The sequence below is a fragment of the Halichoerus grypus genome, chromosome 12 (assembly GCF_964656455.1).
Source record: "Halichoerus grypus chromosome 12, mHalGry1.hap1.1, whole genome shotgun sequence".
Taxonomy (NCBI): Eukaryota; Metazoa; Chordata; class Mammalia; order Carnivora; family Phocidae; genus Halichoerus; species Halichoerus grypus.
In genome coordinates this window covers 18422150-18446095 of record NC_135723.1, presented here as the reverse complement: position 1 = coordinate 18446095, position 23946 = coordinate 18422150, and the positions used below count along the sequence as shown (strand labels likewise).

The following is a 23946-nucleotide window of genomic DNA, read 5'->3' as shown; positions in this document are numbered from 1 at the left end:
TTGGGTTTGGGGAGACTTGTTACTATAGTATAAGCCACCCTGACAAAGGCAGTTTCCCTAGGTCTGAGATCAAAAGGAAATCCTACTTTCCTCACCACTACCATGACTATTCCTTTTCCTAACCATTTTTGTTAACCGTTTACTGTGTGCCAGTCACAGTTCTAAGTGCTAGAAATACAGCCCCGGACAAAACCGTCGCCTCTCTTCTCAGGCTTGTTCCCACCGCTCCTTTGCCGCCTGGGGGCTTCTCTCTCTGTGGAGCCTTCTCTGTCCATTGAGCAGCTGCTCACTGCTTTCTCCTCTCTGTGCTTCTCCAGCATTCTTTCACTCTGCATCATCGCCCAAATTCCACAAACTGTTTTTTTTTTTTTAATGGTAAATAAGAATTCCCATGGGTCCTTTCCCTTGACTGTGCTTTGGGATCAAAATGGGAGCTTCTCTACTGTGGTCGTGTCCAGATGCTTTTGCTCTGTGAATTTGAAGTTAGGATTGTCACCGATGTGTCAGAGCAGATGTATAGCACACTTCCTGGACAGACGTGTGGATGAGGCGGAGGAGGGGACAGACTCTTGACTGCCACTGTGTCGTCTCTTCCCTTTACTTCACCGGAACTAGTGTATCTTATCCCCGTGCTTCTTGGTCTTATTTTTGTTATTGGCTCTCTCCCAAAGTCTTTTTTAGGCACTTTCCCCTCATCCCTCTCACCCCCACAATGAGATTTTAATGCCACAGATACACTGTGTATCAGTTTCTGTACTGTGTGTATGTGTATGTGCTTTATCAAAAAAAAAAAAAAAAGACTAAGTTTTTTTTGCCTCCTCCCCCAACCAATCTTGCTTGAGAATGCATGCCTTAAACTAATATTTGTAAAGGTAAATTTTTTTTCCCTTTGTAGGAGGGCATTTCCACTTCAGTAAGCTAAGTTTAACCATATTGAAGCAGAACTCTGTTGTCTAATACACCTGTGCTTTTATCATAGCTTTCTTTTAAGCTGATTATCATTTAAATAAGTATGCTAAAATCTTAGTGTATTGAGAACATTGGAAAAGTAAATTTTATATGTTTCCAGAAGTCAATTTTTTTTTTTTCTTTCCCTAGGTTAAAAGCCTATAAACCACGTAGTTTTTCTGTACAGGCCACATTTGCTTTTTGCTCCTTCAACAAATATTTATTGAGTGCCTACTGTGCGCAAGGCTCCGTGCCAGGTGCTGAGGCCCAGTGGAGTGGCTCATGGAGTTCAGGCTGGTTTCTTGATGCTTTAGTTAGGCAGAGAGGTAGCACGGGTTATGTGAACTGGTCCAGTGCAGAGCTGTTTGTACTAATTTGTATACATTACCAACAAAGTACAGTGCCCCTGGGAGTTGCTGTAACCCCCGGGTGGTATGATAACAAGGGTACTTGGTCTTTGTCCTGAGTGGTGAGAATTTCTTTGGTGCCCAGTGACTCTTGGCTGAGGGGCTTCTAGATAGCCTCAGAATAGGGGCTGGTTGCCAGAAAGACCAAACTTTGATTAGAAGCTTGGAACTTTTCGGCCCTTTTCCCCCCTTCCAATTCCGGGAAGGGGAGGGCGGCTGGAGATTGGGTTAATCACCATTGGCCAGTGATTTAATCAGTTGTGCCTCTGTAATGAAACCCTGGATGACAGGGCTAAGAGAGCTTCCAGATTGGTGATCGCATCGGGATGCTGGGAGGGTGGCATACCCAGAGAAGACTTGGAGGCTCTGTGCCCTTCCCCCATGCCTCGCCCTAGGTATCTCTTCCATTGGCTATTCTTGAGTTACTTCCTTTATAGTAAACCTATAAGAGTAAGGAAGGTACTTTCCTGAGTTCTGTGAGTCATTCTAGTGAATTATGGAACCAGGGAAGGGGTCATGAGAACCCTCAATTTATAGCTGGTTGTTCAGATGTGTGGGTGGCCTGGGAATCGAGATTAGCATCTCAGGTGGAGGCAGTCTTACAAGACTGAGCCCTTTGACTTGTGGGACCTGACACTAACTTTAGGTAGATAGTGTCAATTACACTGAATTGTGAGACAGCCCATTTGGTGTCAGAGAGAGGGAGGAGTGCTGTTGGAAAAAAACAACACGTATTTGGTGTCATGATGGGAAAAAATCCCTTACCTCTTGTCCGTCACTGCAGTTGACTCTTGAGCAACACAGTTTGAACTGCACAGGTCCATTTATACGTGGATTTTTTTTTTTTTTTTCAGTAGGCACAGTATAGTATTTTCTCTTCCTTAAGAGTTTCTCAATAACATTTTTTTCTCTAGCCTTCTTTGTTACAAGAATACAATATATAACACACATAACATACAAAATATGTGTTAATCAACTGTTTATGTTATCAGTAAGACTTCTGATCAACAGTAGGCTCTTTGTAGTTACGTTTTCAGAGGGTCAGAAGTTATATGTGGATTTTCAACTGTGTAGAGGGTTGGCAGCCCTGACTCCTACATTGTACAAGGGTAGAGGGGTCAGCTGTACACAGCTGTGTGTGTGTGTGTGTGTGTGCGTGCATATTGCATGAAAAGATCAAGGGTCAAGCCCCAGAAGATGCAGAGTCAATACGGTTCTCACTTCCCTGTTCTGTCTTGCTGACTGTGACAGGTGTCTGGCCACACAGTGCATGCATATCACAGTACAGTGTGGAAATCTTGGCCCATTCTAGATGACTGACGTATTGACAATATATGCAAACATAACAGGGAAACCTCAATATAGGGTTTACTCAAAGAATAGGGCTCTATCCTTCACTACTGTGTAATCACCAAACCAAGAAGGGAGTATATAGTTTCAGGCTCAATTTCACATTGTCCAGGAGGGATAGGGTAAATACATTTTAGAAAACATACAGAGTAGCTCATATTCTCTAGAGGCTTTGGTTTGAGGGTCCTTCTGGGCACAGAACCTCTCATCCATTCGTTCCCTGTACAGAGAGTTACTGAGCTTCCAGGGTGTGTGCCAGGCTCTTTGGTGAACAAAACAAAAGGTTCTCATTTCACTCTGTTCCTGTTTCTTGGACAAATGGTGTTAGACATTTTAGCAAAGGACAACTTTTTATTCATTCATTCAACTTGCGTTTGAGAGTCTGTCATGCAGGTAGAATATCAGGAGATATTTAAACAACATATCATCTCTGTCCTCAAGGACCTTGCAGGCCTGTTTGTTCATTAATCAGTCGTTCATTCAAAAAGTGTGTGTTGAGCCAGATCGGTGCTAGGGAAATAGAGTTCCAGGAGCACACAGTTAGTCCCTGAAGGGCTGTAAGTCTCAGCCTGGAGGGTGAACACAGAGTAACCGCTCTGGTAGAGTACAGTGTAGTAAGAGACAAGAATGAGCTTTGCCCACGGTATTGGGAACACAGGAGCAAGGGGAGCACAGAAAGTGGGTTTTCCTAACTTAGCTGTGAGGAGGTGAGGCTCTTGTCTTGACTTTTTAGTTGGGGCTGGAGAGAAGGGATGGCTTGGAAAGGAGGATGTGGTGGGGTTCCAACCCGAGGAAACGGCGTAAGTGAAGATGGCAATGTCCAAGCCCGCAGGTGTTGTATTTTGCTCTGGCTGTCGGAGGTGGTGGTAGATGGACTGGAATGTAGTGAAACATTGCACCTACATGCCAGGAACTACATCCTGGTAATACTGGCACAGGAAATAGTTCAAGGAAATGGGCAACCGAGAAACAAGTAAGTGATAAAGTAGACACCACAAATCAGAAGAGTGTCAAGTAACAAATAATACTGGGACAATTGGTAAGTTATTTAGAAGAACAATAGAATCTTACTCCTCATGATTTTTATTCAGAGTATAGGAGCTCGGAACTTAGAAATCAGAGCATGAAGGTTTCCCTCTGTGAAATAAAATTTAAGATCAACACTAAAGTGTCTTACCTACTCTACTACCTCATTGAATATATTGATCCCTTAGCAGGGCTGACGGCCTGGGCCCCCTGTTCACAAGGGCTCCGAGTTTGGTCTAATGTTCTCTTGGTGCCCTCTTGAGATTCTGAGTTTTTGAAAATGGGGCTGTGTCTTCATTTTGCACTGAGCCCTGCTAATTAGGTAGCAGTCCCGCCTGTGAGATTGGTCATCTACGGAAACAAAGTCACAGAGCCACGCTTTAAAGAAGTAGATGTCCTCATGCTTTCTGGAAAGTTGGAGCCAGCAGGATTAAAGTGTCTGGGCCCCATGAGCAGGACCATCTGTATGGTGTGTGTGGAAGGCTCAAGCTGTCCCAGACTGATGCCCCCTAACATTCATTTTATTAGACAAACTCTCTTCCTCCTAGCTCACTCTCAGCAAGCAACCCTTTAACTGTGATTTGGCTTCTTCCGTGGTCTTCCTGTGTGGGCTAGAGAGCTGGTCATGCTGACTCCATACTTGATTCAGGGAGTTACTAAATTGGCATTTTGGTGATATACATCAGTGAGGTTCTTTAATGAGAGCCTGCCCCTGAGAGACAGGTCCCCTTCTGTTCAGTTTCTGAGACAGAAGGCTGAAGCCCAGCCTCGATGCTGGTGACTTCACCAGAGTCAAATGCAGGACAGTAGTTAAGAGCAAGGGCTCTGGGGTCAGCCAGACACTGCTGGGATCAGGTATGGGTCCTGTCGTCCTAGAATGTGTGATCTGGGCCAAGATACGTAACCTCTGTCTGCCCTAGTCTTTCATCTGTCAGGTGGTGATAGGAAACCCGTCTATCTTAGGGTTGTTGTGAGATTGAATGAAAAAATAGACACTAGGTCAGGGTTTCTCACCCTCAGCACTGTTGATATTTTGAGCCAGGTGGTTGGGGGTTGGCGGGGGAAGGGGATCCTGTCCTGGGCATCGTAGGATGTTTATCAGCATCCTTGGCCTCCCTCAGTAACCAGTGGCTTCCCCGACAGTCCCCACGGTTGTGACAATCAAAATGTCCCCAGACATTGCCAGTTGTCCTCTGGGGGCCAAAATTGGCCCAGGTTAAGAATCCCTCACTCACTGGCCAGTGTGTATCTAGAGTAATGCCTGGAGGAAAGAACGCTAACGTCAGGATTTATAGTAATAATGGCAGTAATAGGGCTAATGATGATAGTACTCTTCATGCCGTCTGGGCCTCTATGAAGACATTTGTCAGCTTGTCGCTGATCCTCTGTTCTTTATATTTCTACATCTCTGGCAGAGTAAAGTCCTTACGAATTAAAGGGTAAATGTAAAAAAAAAAAAAATCTACTTTTAAAAAACCAGAAGAGAAGTCATCTTTACATTTGCAAAGGAGTTTCCTAGCTCAAAACCAGTGGTGTTTTTGTAATGTTTACTGTTGAGTTTAAATCATATTAGGGAATTTTCTTCCTTGATCTCATTGCATTAAAAATAAACATGCATAACCTGTGACAACTTTGTAATTATAGTGAAAAAGCAAACTGGATAAAATGATTATGAGAAATATAACAAAGTGGTGTTAAGAAACTGGTGTAAACCAAAAAGAAAATCAAATGCATACCGAGATTCCTCATAAAGGCAAAGGCAGAAATATAGTCAACTTTATAAACATTTGAACATAGTTCAAATTCAAAATAATTTTTTAGAATTTCAATAATTTTTCATCTAAATTGCCAAGATTTAAGCAGTAACATCCATTTCTGTTTTACAGTTTAAAGGAATCTTCTTACACATTCTTTGTTAGGACAGTGGATGGGTATAGTCCCTCTAGAAGGAAGCTTGGTAATAAGTATGCCTTAAAAATTGTCATAACTGTTAGCCCCCCAAAAATAACATTTGGGAATAATTCCTACAGCATAATCTGAAATGTAGACAAATATTTATGCATGAAGATGTTTATTGCAAGCTTATTTTAATAGAAGCCAGCTAAGTGTGTAGCATTAAGGGAGTGGTTAATTCTAGCTTATGGTAAACAATCAGCAGTCCTTAAAACGATTTTTACAAAATGTTTCTAATGGCATGTGAAATTCTTACAGTGTTAAATGAAATAAGCAAGTTTTAACATTGCATATGCAGTATGAAATCCACTCAGTGTAAAAACTAGAAAGGAATATGAACACGTTAATCGTATTTGCTCTTGGAAGATTGGGTTGTGGATAATTTATGAAAGGTACTTATAACTATGATTAAGTTGATCATTTCATAGCAGACTTGGGCTTTTTGGGGGGGTCTGTTCTTTAAGTAATTTTTAGATCTCATGCATTTCTGTAGCTTAGAAACGAAGGTGGAAGAGGTGAAGCTGTGTTTCTCTGAATAACAGAAAGCAGAAAACAGTTGTCATTGTCTTAAAGTGCAGCTTTGTATTTTAATAAATTTGTTATAGATTTCAATAGGGAATCGTTTTTTCAGTGCAGACTGCTTGCCCTGGATGAAATGAATTAATGTTGTTTTATACCATGGTTCTCTTTTTATTAATTTTTAAGGTATATTTATTATAGTATATTTCTTGATGGAATATCTTTCAAATGTCCATTTTTATTTTTATAGTATGTGCAGAAGCTTATAATCCCGATGAAGAAGAAGATGATGCAGAGTCCAGGGTATGTAATTTACTTAATAAATTAATTCTAAATTATATTCCAGTACTGGATCAGGAATATAATAACAGAAAGAGGTTAACAGGCATATAGATTGACAGGAAGCATAATGGAATTATTTTGACTGTTTCTTTTCCTAGTCTCTCTGATAGCTTACTTTGACTTCAAGTTCTATAGAATTACTTTTCTCCAAAGAGAAAGCATCTTACTCTTTGGATAAAAGGAAAGATGAACATAAAAATTCACTGCAGTTGTGGTTTTATTTCTTTTGCAAAAATACAGCCTGGTGAGGGAAAGTGTCTTTAGCTATCTTGCTCATAGCATTAATGCTATTTTTCTGACAGTATTTCTAGTAAAGGAAAATACTAGGGAAAGCCTTCTTTCTGTTCCTACCAATTTATAACAACAAAGCTTATTTGGAAACAAAAACAAATCACAGTAGAATTACATCTAAAGTGCCAGTATAAAAGTTCTTACTCTTTAATATCTATGAATAGTTTGTTCAGAAACTGATTTCTTGACGGTCGTAATGTTTTTGTAAGAATTTGTCCAGTTTTGTTTGAAGCAGTTTTTAAGCTATGTCCTCCGTTCACCTATTATTTATTTAGTAAAAAGTAAACTAAATAAGAGATTACTGTGTCTGGAAATGGAAAGTAATAATTTACCTTTTTTTTTTTTTTGAGTACTTACTTGGCCAAAGCTCCTCTTTTCTGTTTGGCCTCAAAAGATAAACAAAAATTTATTTCTGTAGCTCTGACAGATACGTAAATAAGATTGAGTTTTAATATGGAAAAGCAAATACTATGTCCCTAAGTCATTACATCATTAAGCTCCCTGAAATATATGTAGAATCCAGTGAGAGAAAGATCAGGAGTGTTATCTTGAAGGTCTTGAAGGAAATCCCATTTCATTCCCATACCCATGGGGGTTCCCAGCAGCCGTATGGGGGGAGCTCACTGTTTGCTACCAGAACATAAATTAACTTGATAATGTCTATAAATTCTGGCTTGAAATTATGTTTCCTTAGGATTAAGATACTGTTATTAATGTATAACATGCTGTTAGTACTTCATGTAGTCGTAAAAACTAGGCCTTCCCCATCGTGTCCTTGATTTATGTATCTAGCAGAAACAATAATGGGTGACTTTGAAGAGTACACACATTCTTTATATTTGCGTATAAAGGTATACACAATAAAACTTAGTAATTGAGATGTTTGATGAAATGGTTTGATTTAGTAAGAATCTAAACTGAAGGACATTTCAAAAGGACAGTTTAAAAACAATACACAGTATCTCATAGACTCAGACTGTTAGCCACCATTTGATCCGTGGGATAGATAAAGTGATTGGCTGGGTCACTCCAGTTAATCCCTAACAGTCTTGTTTGGGAGGCGGTACCAGTTAAGATTCATTTGGCTGTGTCAAAGAACCCAATCACATTGAGATAAAAATAAAAAAAAGAAAATAAGTATTGGATGCATGCTTGGAAATCTTACAGAATTCCAGAACGAATTGGAAAAAAAAAAACACCAAACCCCAAAATCAACCCAAGCCGTAGCTGGTGGGCAGGAGCCAGGCTACATCTGGGGTCCTTCCATAGCCGTGGTGCAGGACTTAGAGAATTGTGTTAGGGGGAGACTTGGCTGCCACTTGCCTTTATTGCTGTGACTCTCAGCTTAAAGTCCTGGTTCTCTGGGAGAGTTTCTCATGGACCCAGCTTCGGGTAGGGGGCCAGGGACAAGGAGTGCAGCCTTTGGCTGCCAGACGCCACTTTTAAATGAAGGCCGTTCCTAGGGAAGGAAGGATCTTTGTGAGTCGGGCATTCGCTGCTAGAGTTGTCCCCTGTAACACCCTCCGTGTTACTTTTAATAGATTTTTTGTAATTAATTTATTATAATTATAAAGTGCTTCAGGTTCTCCATTAGTTTGACTATTCTCTAAACATGTTAACTAAAAACTGCACTGTTTTTTTTGGTCGTAGATACTTCGTAGATACTACAAGGCAAATTGCACCATAGCCCTTGGAAATGATTATTACAGATTTCAGAATTAATTGGCTCTAAGCAGATACGGGAAAATGTCTGTAAGGAAAACATATGTTTTGATAAAGTTCCATTTCATTTGAACATTTTGCATTTCACAGACGATGTATCAAATCCTTAAGTCTCAGATTAATGTAGATATTCTCTGATATAAATTTGAAGAAAATTTAAATACTTAAGACAGATTTTGGAAAAATCACAAATTAGATTTTACCTTTAATAAATGAAGCTATAGGGGCGCCTGGCTGTGTCAGTTGGTGGAGCATACAACTCTACATCTCGGGGTTGTGAGTTCGAGCCTCGTGTTGGGTGTAGAAATTATTTAAAAAAAAAATCTTAAAAAAGCAAATGAAAATGTAAGAGTTATATATACATCTAACATGTAGCTCTTCTGGTAGCGAAGAGCTGGTAATTTTAAGAACGGGTCATGTCCTTGTTGTGTTACCCCTCAGAATTGTGGAGGAGTGCCTTCTGTATATCTGGCCGGGTGCTTAGGATGTTCAGTGGCGAGCACCGTGGGTAAGTCCCTGCCATCTTGGGGCTTAGAGGCTAATAGCAGAATTAGACAACAAGCCAGTAAACTAATGAACAGTTACAAAATATGAAGTGCTAAAAGGAACCCAAACCCCCCATGGACAGGGTCCCTAATTAAATGGAGTGGTTGCAGAAGTGGGGCCAAAGGAAGTCTTGCCCCAGAGCCCAGGAGCCCATTTGGCTTGACCTCAGCGCCCCAGCTCGGGAGCTGTTGGCAGTTCTGAGTGCAGGCAGCTGTGACTGCAGGCTGGGGGGCCGGAGGAAGGACGGGCCCCTCATGCTCGGGAAATTGATAGAGTCCATCCAGGTGTTCTGATTTAAGTTTTTTAAAGGTTACCTTCAGCTGTGTGTGGACGGTGGCCTGGACAAATAGGAAACTGTCTTGTACGGATATCCCTTGCTTATTAGCAGAATAGATTTGCAGTGTTTTCTTTAGAGAAAGTGTATACCTTTTATTTATTAATTGGTTTTCTAATTTTTTGAAATGAAAGACCAGGGTTTAGAGCAGAGCTGTCTGTAAACCTTTTTTTTTTTAACTGAAAAATTTACTCTTTCCAGGTAATAAATGTTTTAGACTTTGAGGGGCATACAGTTTCTGTCAAAGCTACTTGCTCTCCAGATGTTGTAGCTTGAAAACAGCCGTGGATAAATCCTAAATGGATGAGTGTGGCTGTGTTCCGTTGAAAGTTTATTTCTGGGGGCGCCCGGCTGGCTCAGTCGGTGGCGTGTGCAACTCTTGATCTCGGGGTCGTGAGTTCAAGCCCCAGGTTGGGTGTAGAGCTTACTTAAAAAACAAAAAACAAAAAAACTTTATTATGGACACTTGAATTTGAATTTATATAATTTTCACATGTTAAGAAGTATTAATTCTTCTGCTTTTTTTCTCCCAATCGTTCTTAGCTTAGGGGCCATGCAAAAAGAAATTTGGCCTGCAGGCCCCAGTTTGCTGACCCTGGTTTAGAGCATAAATTCTATAGCCAGCCCTGCTGGGATGAATCCTAGCTCTGCAGCTCTGAACTTTCTGACACTGAAGAAATGATGTGGGCAAGTTCATTTTAATATATGAGATCATGTGGTATTTTTCTTTCTCACTTATTTTACTTAGCATAAATTATTACCTGCTTCATGGGGTCAGTTACTAGGATAAAATGAGTTAATATTTTTAAAGCCCTTAAACCAGTGCTTGGCACATAATAAATGCTACATAATTATTTGTTTAACAAATGAGATTTTTACCCTGAAATCAGAAATAAAATTTAATAAAAAAAAAAGTGACTTCTAGTGTAATAAAAATCACTTTTGGGTGTATGGTTTAGTTACACCCTTAGTTATCCAGATGCAGATCTTATATGTAGGCTCACACCAAACCAAACAGAAAAAAATGAGAGTCTTTAGAAGTGGGAGAACATCTTTTGAGCAGTTGGTTACAGGGCAGGGCCACCAAAGCACAAGGAGTCACCTGATTTCTGTTAGCTTTCCAGAACACAGAACAGGATTTTAATGTGGGGTCTGTAAATGATAGAAGACTCTGAGGAGTGAGGGTGGGGAGAGGGGGCAGAGAGAGAACGGAAAACAGGGAGAGCCGTAGACCATAGCAGTGATGGCAGGATTAAGAACCAGAATTGAAAAGGGTTAATGCATAAGAACACAAGTTAGGAGAGAGAGAGAAGAGGAAAAAGCTGTTGTGTGAGGGGTTCCTACGGAGTGAACGGTCGTGGAGAAAGACTTAAATTGATAACAGGAGTAAAGCAGGGGCAAGATGGTGCCAAGAATGATTAAAGAAGATAATTTGGGCAATCCAGACAAACCCTGCCACTTTCTGAAGTGGGTTCCCAAGAGTCCAGAGAACTGGGAGATGGGGTAGAAGGCAGGAAGCGTTCATGGGATAAGGAATAAGGGACGAGAAATAAGTATAGAACCCACAGTTGGCTTGGCTTTGGGCCTTGGTTGGCTAACTGGATACGCCACGTTTCTGGAGCATTTACAGGGACACAAAGGCTATCTAAATTGTGGTGTGCTGACGTTGCTCCCTGGGCTGGAGCACCTCCATCTTGGGCCTAGAACGTTTTTTCCGCAGGGCTGCCATGGTATCCCCAACTTTTTCTCTCTGAGGACAGAGCTTCTTAGCAGGCAAACTTTTTTTTTAAAGGTTTTATTTATTTGAGAGAGAGAGAGAAGGGGGAGGGGCAGAGCAAGGGAGAGAAGGCGTCTCCAGCAGACTCTGCCCTCAGCACAGAGCCTGACTCCGGGTTCGACCCCATGACCCCTCAGATCACCACCAGAGCCGAAACCAAGAGTTGGCCACTCATCCGACTGCGCCACCCAGACGCCCCTCAGCAGGCAAACATTTTATGATTGCTTCGATTTGAGGTTCTGTCGGAGTGAGAGGTGACTTTTTGTTTTGTCTTATTGTGTTAACCTTCCTTATTTGAAGTAGGGAGATATGAATTTTGGTTGGCATGATTTTTTCAGTGCACTAATTTAAAAAGTTTCTTGTATAGTAAGCAGTGAGTTAGTAGGCACCAGGGTCCGCTTTTTCTGTGTCCATATGTCGTCTTAAAATCTAGATTGAGGTGAATATTGATTAGATAGTAAATAAAAGTTTGCATATATCTTACCCATATGGGAAAGAATGCAATGACTTCCTCTCCCACTGGCTGATGCTCTTTTGTGTAGTATATAAATAATACACATACATGCATACCTTGCAGATACTGTGAATTCAATTTCAGACCACTGAAATAAAGCAAATATTGCAGGAGAGCCAGTCAAATGAATTTTTTGTTTTCCCTGTGCATATAAAAGTTATGTGTATACTCTGCTTTAGCATTATGTCTAAAAAAACAATGTACATGCCTTAATTAAAAATATACTTTATTGCTGAAAAATGCTAACCATCATCTGAACTTTCAACAAGTCCTAATAACTGATCACGGATCACCATAACCGATACAGTCATAATGGAAAGGTTTGAAATACTGTACGGATTACCAAAATGTAACACAGAGAGACGAAATGAGCAAATGCTGCTGGAAAAATGGCACTCAACGCAGCGTTGCCACGCACTTCCAATTTGTAATCACATCTTATCTGTGAAGCCCAGTAAGGTGAAGTCAGTAAAACAAGATGTATGCCTCAATACGGTCAATTTCCTTTATTTGGGCCTATGATTTTCATTAATATTTAGCCACCTGAGATGGGTTTGAAATGCCGATTCTAATTTCCCATTGTGAGTCTTGGTATATTCATGGGCACAGAACTCCCCACTGCCTGATTCCGGCTGATCCGATGGTGGGGCCAGTGACAGAGGAGCTGGGGCACCTGCTCATCAGCCGCCACAGCTGCTCTCTGAACATCAGTGCCTAGGTGGTCCAGGAGGGTGACTCTCCATGCTTGCTGCTTTTAGGACTGTCTCTTGCCTCTCGACTCATTTTATAGTTACAAACTACCAATGTTCACAAAAGAATGGGCCTTTTGGTTCAAGTGGGTTGAGCCTTCCACTCGTCAAAAGAGGCTCTGGAGAGTTGACACGCCACACTTACAGAGGGCATTCTGTTGGTCTTCGCCCTCCTGGGATGATGCTTTAGGAAGAATAGACTACACTGGTTCTCTTTGAGCTCATTCTAAATTGAGCACACCAGGACCGTTGGATTCATCTTTCCTCAAATCCACACTCTAGGTACATCACCCTGTGTTTACGTGCTCCCTTTGGAAAACCACTCTCTGTGGGGATAGTTACATACATAGTGTGTAAAAATATATTTAACATCTAATGCAATATACGTGTAAGAATTTATTGACTTCGAGAGACCGTCACATTTCAAAGGAAAGGTCTACATCCTAAAAGATTATCCCACTCAGTGGTAGAGTACGAAACAGTGATAGAGAATATCGAGAGAGTATTAAACAGAATGAAGGCAGTCTCCAGACCTTCAGCATAGCCATTGTGGCCTCTTGTCCTTCTGTATGTTCCCACTGGCTGGGAGCTTTGGGGTCTTTAGTGAATAGCCAATCACAGACCTTTACAAAATGAACTTGCTAACCTGGGGGAAAACACCCGTTTGAAAAACATTCCAGCGCTCTGTTGATGAGTGTGCCCCGCCTCCCCAGACAAGGCTGTACTACTTGCCCTTACTTAGGGGGCTGATAGCTTGTGTCTGGTCCCCTAAAGTGAACCTCAGCACTGACAGTTCTTCCCTCTGACATCCTGCTGGGAAGTTTCATCCCTTATCATAAGATGAGTAGACTAATTTGTTTGTTAATTTGGTGTCCTTTTAGATTATACATCCCAAAACTGATGATCAAAGAAATCGATTGCAAGAGGCTTGCAAAGACATCCTGCTGTTTAAGAACCTGGATCCGGTAAGCTACATATCAGTGACCAGAAATGTTTTTTTTTTTCAGCGTCAGAGTAAAGAACGGTTGCAGGGTCTTGGATTTTACCCTCCCAACAGGTTAATGCCACCCGGGATGACGTAAAGGCACCCCCCCCCCCCCCCCCCCCCCCCGCCGAGATGCCTGCCTGTGTGGTAGTTTGTGTTCCAGGAGAGCAAGGCTAAGCTTGGGAGGTGCATATCCTTGAAGCTGTGAGCACACAGGCCTGCCTGCCCCTTGTCCGCGGAAGACATTATCTCATCCCTCCAGGTTACTTTACAAGCGTAGCCCTGAGAAACGGCCCAGATGAAGAGAGGGTTGCACCTTGCGTTCCTTGTACATCCGGCAGGAACGTGCAGGGCGGCGCAGGGCCCACGGTGGACTGCCTCTCTCACCAACTCGTGATAGTAATGATATTTTAGTGTCTAACTTTTGTATTATATGTATTTTAAAAGCAACATTTTACTTCGTTTTAAAGGTAGAGGGATTTTTTTTCTTTGTAAGGATTTTGAAATTTTTGTTCTTTGGTTCTGGTTTGGTTTTTTTCTAGAAACCCCTGTCCTATGAGCATGTGATTCACATTTTGCCCTGTGCTCGGACCTAAATGTTCTCTTCCTTCATCTCACATTATGCTTCTTTATTGCTAGGTGATTGTTTGGGTTGCCATGATCCTGCTGCCATGACCTGAATGTGGAAACTGAGTCAACTCCTATAGCTTACCTCAACTTTTTTTTTTTTAATGTTTTGAGGGTTTTTCTTAGATTTTATGTATTTATTAGAGAGCGAGAGCGAGGACACGAGCAGGGGGAGGGGCAGAGGGAGAGGCAGGCTCCCCGCTGAGCAGGGAGCCCGATGTGGGGCTCGATCCCAGGGCCCTGGGACCATGACCTGAGCTGAAGGCAGATGCTTAACAACTGAGCCACCCAGATGCCTCTTACCGCAACTTTTTTTTGATCAAACGCAGCATCTTTAATAGTTTTCAGATCGATGCCCTAGAACATTAAATTAAAATCTTTTTAGGATGGGGTTTTCTTAAAGTCATTTTTATAAAGAGGAAGGTACTGTATCTACACTGGGTCATAGGACAGCCTGAAACATTTTTTAAAGATCCTTTGTTTCTAATACCACATGTCTCTGTCATGTCCTCCAGGAACACGGATTACATTTTGTGACTTTGGAGATGTTGTTTTAGGACCACGTGTATATAAGTTTTGTCCAGTTTGACCCAGGTCCTCTAGAATTCTTACTGAGTTTGTAAAACTGTGAGCTCTAAAGAATGGGGTTGTTGGTTGTTTGCTCTAATAATGGAAGATTAAGAAATGAAATTAGGGGGTGCCTGGGTGGCTCAGTCAGTTAAGCATCTTACTCCTGATTTCAGCTCAAGTCATGATCTCAGGGTTGTGAGATCAAGCCCTGCATTGGGATCTACACTGGACATGGAGCCTGCTTAAGATTCTCTCTCTCTCTCTCTCCTTCTGTCCCTCCTCTCTCTCTTTCTCGGTCTCTCTCTCCCCTTCCCTCCAAAAAAAAAAAAAGAGAAATGGAATTAAGATAGAAAATTTAGGAATTTAATTTAGGAATGGAAATACTTTCTTGTAGTATTAAATGCTAGAATAAGTGACTAAAGGGAATTTGTAAAATTTTGATGGGCTTCCACATAACCCCTCATCTCATTTATCTAGAATGATAATGACTCTGTGACATAAAGGGCACTAAAATTATGTGATCTCTAATCATCTTCCACCAATAGGAGTCCAAATAATGATTAGTGGAAAGATACAACTTTGTGTGTGTGTGGTATTGGAATTAAACTAATTTAGTATTTAACTCTTTCCTCCAGATACACAGAGAGGACAGCTGTAAAGTTGATGCTCAATTTTACCTTTAGGGGTAGGCTTCAGCTAAGGAGATTTCTCTGTTTTTCGAGTAGAACTTTACGTGGGAGAATTTCAGAGCTCACCAGAAGCAGGGCTGCTCACACTTTCCTGTGTCTGTCTGTCACCAGAGGATCTTGTTCAGAAGGCACAGTCTGGTTCAGTAGGTGTGTGGTGGAGCCTGAGAGTCTGCATTTCTCACCGGCTCTCAGGTGAGGCCGGGGGTCCTGGCCCCCAGCCCCGCTTCCTGTAGCAAGAGCAAGCGCTGGCCGTGAAGGGCTCCAGCTCCGGATTTGGGTGACTACCATGTGTTACTCCGTGTGCATACTTTCCTGTTGCATCGAAGCCACGTTTCAGTGCTTCAGCAGTGACTGTGTGGTGCTCTCTGGTGCCCGTGTGCCCGGTGATAAACAGACGGGCGTCGGATAGCTGCCAGGCGTGTTTTCCGGAGATGCTGCTGCCTTTTCTGTCTCCTCCTTTCTTGCCATTTCACCTTTAACTCTTTTAAAAGCACTGTGAAAATTTTGGATGCATTTAAAATAATTTTTAAAAAGCTTTCACTAGTATATTCTGGCCAGGAACAGCTTTACCTAATTAAAATGGTGATTTTTATAAACAGTAAATTTTCTTTTAAAAGATTTTATTTATTTATTTGACAGAGAGAGAGTGAGTGAGAGAGGGAACACAAGCAGGGGGAGTGGGAGAGGGAGAAGCAGGCTCCCCGCCAAGCAGGGAGCCTGATGCGGGGCTTGATCCCAGGAACCTGGGATCATGACCCGAGCTGAAGGCAGACGCTTAAAGGCAGATGCTTAAAGGCAGACGCTTAAGGACTGAGCCACCCAGGCTCCCCTTATTTATTTATTTATTTTAATTTTATTTATTTATTTCAGAGACAGAGGGAGAGCAGGAGAGCATGGGGAGGGGCAGAGGAAGAAGCAGGCTCCCCACTGAGCAAGAAGCCCCAAGCGGGACTGGGTCCCTGGACCCTGATACCATGACCTGAGCTGAAGGCAGATGCTTAACCAACTAAGCCACCCAGGCACCCCAAACAGTAAATTTTTTTTAGCCTTTTTTGGCTGCTATGTTGAAGGTCTTCAGTATATGTATTTTAAAGGCCAGTTCTTGTTGGGGGGTGGGGAGAAGCCAGTTCACGAAGTTAACCAAATTCATGAATTATCATTATTGAATATTTTATAGGGAAGAAGCAAATATATTTACATAGTTACTTCCAAAAGATGTTTTTTTAAAAATGTGAGCTCAAGCTATCTTGATTTATTTCCCTACATTTCTGGAAATGATGCAAAATATAGATGAGTAAAAGTTTATTCTTCTCAACAGATTACTACCTGGAATAAATAAAAACCTCCCCAAACATGGCAGATTGAAGATTTTAGGTTAAGCTCATGTTTTTTAAACAGTCTTCTAGTGTTTCACGATACACATTTTTTTTCTACAATAACCCAGATGCATTTAAAGTGAATTACATATTCAACTCCAATAACCTGCTTATAGAACAGCTCCTTTCACTTTGATGCCCAGACTGCTCACTGTGCTCCGAAGCCCATGTAAAGCCTTTTTAGGGATGCCGCAGAAATACTCAGACATGGCTCTTGTCCTCTTGGAACTTATAATTTGATGAGGGATTCAAAAGCAGTTTGGTACAACACGATCCATGCTGTGATGGAGTCAGGACAGCTGTGTGAGGAGAGGGTCTCTCCGCCCCACCTGGGGATTCAGGGAGCTGGGGAGGCCACGCGAGCTGAGCTGCAGAGAGTGAGTAGGAAGGAGAGTGCCCGTGGGAGGAAAGCCCAGGGAGTGTTCTCACGGGAGCCCGCACCAGCAGACATGGTGGCGAGAGCTCAGATGTGTGTGTGCTGTGTCATCAGGGACCCTTCTTGAATGCCACCCTGTAGTGTCGGCCACATGCTGGAGGCAGTGGGAAGTCACCATTGAAACTTTTTTTTTTTTTAAGATTTTATTTATGTATATGACAGAGAGAGACATAGCGAGAGAGGGAACACAAGCAGGGGGAGTGGGAGAGGGAGAAGCAGGCTTCCTGACGAGCAGGGATCCCGATGCGGGGCTCGATCCCAGGACCCTGGGATCATGACCTGAGCCGAAGGCAGATGCTTAACAACTGAGCCACCCAGGCGCCCCACCATTGAAACATTTTAAGCAGAGAAATGAGCAATCAAATGTGTCTGAGGTCACTGCAGTGGCAGGATGGAAGGTAGAAGGGCGGGAAATAGGCTTAGGGAAGGGGACAGGGGGACGGTTTCATAAAATATTCAGGATTAGCAGAAGTTGGCACTTCTTAGGGACCGAATGATTTGTGACCTGTTGGAAAGGGTCTAGGATGACTCCCACTGTCTCGCTGGAATGAACACGAGCTGGTACCTTTTTCTGAAACGGGAAAATTTGGAGGAGGAAGGGAAGCAGTAAATACTAACTAGAAAGGAGAATGATCTTGGCCTTTTATGTACTATCCCATCTGAATTCCCTGAAGTCATTGTTTAGCTTGGAAATCTGGCACCTCCTAGGCCTCTGAATATTTTTCCTGGGAGGGCTGTATATTCCTATGTTTGAGCACAGCATTTATAATTATTAATCTCTTTGAAGATACCCTTTTCATGAATATTTTAATGCTCGACTCAGTAGGCCATTTTTCTTCCGAAATATTTCTAATTTGAGGCAAACTGAAATAATTTTCCTATGCTCCATGATAGGTTCTTTCATTAATGGAGAGTAAATAGTTGTTTTTGAAGTTAGAGACCTTTCATCGAGCTCGAATTTGCTTTCTGTAGAATAAGATGTGGATTTCCTACTGTAGTTGTCAGTCATTGGGATAAGCCTCTGCATATTAAATATTTCCTAAGTTCTTTTCACTCTGTGCATAATTATGGGGAAATTACATTTTGATTGATTAGAACAGACACCTGTCACAGTGAGAAGTTCTAGAAGAAATGATTGTTCTGTATTTTACCAGGAATTACTTTTTTTATATATCATGTGTGAATTCCTAAGCTTTATAATGTTTTAAAATGCAGCTAAATACCAAGACAACAAAAAAATTTACTAGAGCAGTGTATTTCATTTTTGTTTTTTCTCCATTTGACATTTAGAGAAAGAGCTAATCAATAAAGCTGATATTCTCTCTCCATCTGGACTAAAAGAGTTGGAATATAAATAGTAAGTGCAACAAAATATTAGTAAACCATTTAATCAAACTTCATAATTCTGATAGGTGACCATATGCTGCCTGGTTGATGAACTCATTTGGGTAAAATGGTCCCCGTGGGGCCGATTAGCCGCACATGCAGACAGCACTACCACACTGGCTGCATCTTCCACAGGGCCTCCTGTTTCACAAGTAGGTGTCAGAGCTCACGCAGGGACCGAGGGAGGGGACGAAAACCGCTTCCTGCAGGACCCACCCCCATGTTCCTCCAAAAGCCTTGCTTAGCCCACGGGAAGATGCAGTAGTATGTTCTCTGTTCAGATGGAGAGCTCGGGTTTTTTAATTACAAGTTCTAAGTCTGTGTGTGTACACAATTTATGAAAATCCAAAAAGAACAAAAGAGTAGTTAGGGAGCGAAAATCCCCCTCGCACCCCAGCTTCTCAGGAGCCACACATGTTTTGAGCATTCTCATGGGTATTTTTCCAGGGTTCTGCTTTGTACAGGGCAGTATGTTGTTGTTTTTAAATTTCAGTGACAGCAAACTCTCCATAGTGTCCTGCCCCATTCTTCTTTTTACTTAGCAATATATCTGTATTTGTAGAGGTTCTGTATTCTTTTTAAAAATTATTTGTGTCAGGGAGGTGCCTAGGTGGCTCAGTCGGTTAAGCGTCTGCTTTCAGCTCAGGTCATGGTCCCAGGGTCCCGGGATCGAGCCCCGCAGCGGGCTCCCTGCTGAGTGGGGAGCCTGCTTCTCCCTCTGCCTGCCGCTCCCTGTGCTTGTGCTCTCTCTCTCTGTCAAATAAAAAATAAAAAAGCTTTACAAAAATTATTTGTGGTAGTATGATTTTATAAAAGTTTAAATTGGTAACATTTATGTATTATAAAGCTAAACGAGGCGAATGCATTAACATTTTGCTGTTGTATCATTTATTAAATTCGTGTATATAACCAAGGAGGGCCCACATCTTCAAAATAATATTGCAAAAGAAGAGCAAAGTTGGAGGACTCACACTTGCCAATTTCAAAACTTTTGCCACAGGGGCCCCTGGGGGCTCAGATGGTTAAGGATCCAGCTCTTGGTTTTAGCTCAGGTCATGATCTCAGGGTCGTGAGATCGAGCCCCATGTCAGGCTTCATGCTCAGCGGGGAATCTGCTTGAGATTCTCTCTCTCCCTCTGCCCCTTCCCCCTTTCTCTCTAAAATAAATAAATAAATCTTAAAAAAAAAAAAAAACTGTACTACAGAGCTCCAGGAATAAAAACAACGTGTTACTGGCCTGGGTAGACACATAGAACAGTGGAATAGAATTGAGAGTCTAGAAACAAACCTATACATTTGATTTATACATTTGATTTGATATCCATTTGATTTTTGATGAGAGTGCCAAGACCATTCAATGGGGAAAGAATAGTCCCTTCAACAAATGGTGCTGGGACAACTGGATATCCCACACACACAGGAACCAAGTTGGACCCCTCCTTTGTACACAAAAATTAACTCAAAATGGATCCAAGACCTAAATGTAAGCTCCCAAACTATAAAAACTCTTAGAAGAAAACACAAGGGTAAGTCTTCATGACCTTGGATTTATTTAGCAGTGGATTCTTAGGTGGACTCCAAAAACAAGAATATGAAAAGAAAAAGAAATTGAACTTCATAAAAAATTTAAAAAATATGTGCATTAAAGGACATTATTGAAAAAAGTGAAAGACATTCTACCGAATGGGAGAAAATAGTTGCAAATCATATATATATAATGGCCAAATATCCAAAAATATATAAAGAACTCTTACAACTCAATAACAAAATAACAACCCAACTTAAAATTAGGCAAAATACTTGAATAGACATTTCTCCAAAAAAGATACACAAATGACCAATAAGCACATGCAAATATTCTCAACATAGCTGGTCATTAGGGAGATGCCAGTCCCGAAACCACAATGAAATACCAGCCCAGCACTACTAAGGTGGGTATAATTTTTTTTTTTTTTAAGAAGGGAAAATAACAAGTGTTGGCGAGGATGTGGAGAAATTGGAACCCTAGTACTTTGCTCGTGGAAAAGAAGATGGTTTAGGCACTGTGGAAAACAGATTGGCAGTTGCTCAAAAAGTTCTAGAATTACCATATGACTTAGTAGTTCCACTCCTTGGTATAACCCAGAAGAATTGACATAAATATTCAAACAAATACTTGAATATGAATGTGAATATGAATAGCCCCACTATTCACAGTAGCCAAAAGCAAAATAATCCAAGTGTCCATTGACGGATGAATGGATAAACAAATTGTGGTATATTTACAGTGGAATATTATTCATCCATAAAAGAGGAATAAAGTAGGATATATCCAGAAAAAGGATGAACCTCGAAAACCTTATGCTGAATGAAATAAGGCAGAAGCAACAGGTCACGTTGTATGATTGCATTGTAGGAAATATCCAGATTAGGGGAATCCATAGAGATAGAAAACAGGTAGGTGTTGCCAGGGGCCAGTGAGGGGAGAATAGTGAGGTGACTGCTTAGTGGGCACAGGGCTTCTTTTTGGGGCGATGAAAATGTTTGGAAACTAAGAAGTGGTGGTTGCACAACTTTGTGGCCCCTGAATTGTTCACTTAACCATAGTTAATTTTATGAGAGATTTAACCTCACGAAAAAATTATGTATATATATATAATTCATCTGAGCACCTTGGTTTCCATTAGTTTCAATATTTAATGGCTCAGATACACTTTGAGGAGGCAGTTAAATCAACGGTTTACAGAATCAATCACTGAAGCACTTCCACAAAGTCCCTGGGTTCCACAAAACCCAATTTGAGAAACACTAAGCCCTTTTGTCTGTTTGAGGGTCTTTGAATTTTTCCTGTATTTGTTCTGAGGAAAGATTTCTTCACCTTCTAGTTTATTCTCACTAGCTGACGTTTATCCTTAAGCCTTGTCAACCACACGTTAGCAGAATAAAAATTTTATGTAGCTTAGGTAGTTGTTGAAGAATAGGTTTGACGTTTCTGGCTTCAGTGTTAATCTGTCCTACGGAGGTAAATGGTTGCTTCTTGAAGAGAACTATAGTGGTAAAGAACAGTGATAACAAATTTGCCATAGTCAATTTTGGATTTGCCTATGTTGTTTTTCTGTTCTGTTTTTTTGTTTTTGGTGCTAAAACCAAACAGGACTGGAGCCAGAATTTGAATTCACTAAGTATTTAGTTCTAGTGATGACTAAACATAGGGAAGTTTTAAAAACAATCTTTAAAAGGCATTTGTAGTCGTTCTTTATGAACCTGGTCATTTTAGTTGCCAAGGTTCTGTTTCATGTATAAGGTATATGGTGTTCGGTGGTTCATTGTGCTGAAATATTCTGAAATAGCTAATTATAATTACTTTCATTCAGGTACTGAATATGAAAGGAAATACATAATCATCTCATTTGTTAGGTGATGAGAACAACTGTGCTGTGTATTTTTTCTTTTTGACAAGATTTAATGGCAGTGATGATATTTCTGTTTCTTCAAGCTGGTTCACAGAAATATAAAGCCGATTACGGTTAGTTAAAGGAAAATATTGTAGACAAACATAAGGATTGAATCTTTTCTTTTTTAAAAAATAGGAGCAGATGTCTCAAGTGTTAGATGCCATGTTTGAAAAACTGGTCAAAGAAGGGGAGCATGTAATTGATCAAGGCGATGATGGTGACAACTTCTACGTGATCGATAGGTAAGTTTTGCGTAACCTCACTGCTGAAATGTAATGACCCTTCCATATAAATTCTCAGAGGTTCTTATAACGACTGGCAAATTAATATTTGATAGTTGCTGTTACCTCTTTAATATTCGATAGTGGCTGTTACCTCTTTATTCTTGTTACTCCATAATACGCCCTGGAAGCCTGCTGTGAATACGTGTGGTGAAACCACATTAGATCATGAAAAGAGGCCTAGTTTATAGAAGAACGGATGATTTTGCTTAGTTAAATCTATAAATCTCAGTCATTTACTGTGTGTTGCCTCACTTATTAACTTTGGCTTGAGAAGACGCCTGTTACACTTAGGAGGGAGGCAGAGCACAGCATCTGGGGTGTTGAATCATATAACTCAATCTGTTCTTTTTTTATTAACGATAAAGTAAAACATGCACATGGTAGAGAGGGTAGTTTATGTTCTTTCCAGAAGTTGTTTATGCATTCTTGTGCATTAAAAACATAGAGAAGTTATTTTAAAACACCGTAGAGAGATTATTTTATTTAAATGAGAAGGTGGGCATTCATATTGAAAATGCAATTTCAGAAAACATCTTTACTTTGTCAAAGAAGAGCGTGGTTTTTTAAAAAATTTTTTATTATGTTAATCACCATACATTTCATCATTAGTTTTTGATGTAGTGTTCCATGGTTCATTGTTTGCATATAACACCCAGTGCTCCATGCAGAACGTGCCCTCTTTAACACCCATCACCAGGCTAACCCATCCTCCCACCCACCTCCCCTCTAGAACCCTCAGTTTGTTTCTCAGTCCATCGAAAGAAGAGCGTGCTTTAAGCAATACTTAGGTAAGAGCCCTAACTGTACTGGGGGAGCAGTCTGAACGGAGGCTATATTTCCTCACTTTGGTAAAGTGATGCTGAAGTGCCCCTCCCGTTTTGGGGGCCACACAGGTCATCTCCCAGCCTGGCCAGATTCATTGGGTTGCATTTGCTTCTCTGGGTAGAGTTGTGCTCAGCTCAGAGCCTTGTGGAAAATCACACCCCATCTGTCTGCACAGCCTCATTTCTTGACGTGGCTCTGTGGTTGGCATCTGTCCCGTATCAGCAGTCATGCACGCTCTCCGCGTGGAGGGCTCTCACCGACTCCCCGTTTCCTCGTCTTAATGCTGTGCTGACCTGTAGAGCTGTCGTCGAGGGCTGGGCTGAGCTCTCTGATTTTAGAACAGACCCACTTATTCCATGTATAAATTAAAGTCTTGATTTTCATATCCTTAACAGCTTTCATCAGGGAAACACCTCAGAAATGCACTCAGCTGTTACACTGTATTTAACTGTAGGGTATATGGCAAACCGAAATATGGTTAAAAACTCCATTACGTTTCCCGGTTCACTTAGATCCTAATCACCCACTTGACAGATGAAAACTCCCAGGCACACAGAAGTGACAGGAGTCGGCGAAGGTCAGCCAGCCCGGCATCCGGGTCTCTTGGCCACTGTTCGTGGTCTTTCTGTGGCTCCACTCTGCCCCACGCTTCACGTTATCGGGAAGAAATGTGTATGAGAAGGTGGTACAGGCTTCAGACCACGTGCTGGCAGCTGGACTGGAGGCTCATTTTACTTCTCATCAGCACATTTGTTGTACTTTATTCTGTTCCAAGCAGAAAATGTATAAAATGGTTTTGGTGCTAAAGTGTAAATAGTGTTAATAGAAGAATTAGTCTGAACTTGAAAAATAGTCA

At 41.3% G+C, this 23946-nt stretch overlaps 1 protein-coding gene across 1 annotated transcript in view; it reads left to right on the top strand.

Moving 5' to 3' along the window:
* The window catches only part of PRKAR2B (protein kinase cAMP-dependent type II regulatory subunit beta), an 89323-nt gene that overhangs the window by 52571 nt on the left and 12806 nt on the right, over window positions 1-23946 (top strand). Inside the window, exons 3-5 of the mRNA XM_036101381.2 lie at window positions 6454-6506; window positions 13360-13443; window positions 22117-22223. Coding sequence (XP_035957274.1) covers window positions 6454-6506; window positions 13360-13443; window positions 22117-22223 — 244 coding nt within the window. The remainder of the gene's footprint in view (window positions 1-6453; window positions 6507-13359; window positions 13444-22116; window positions 22224-23946) is intronic.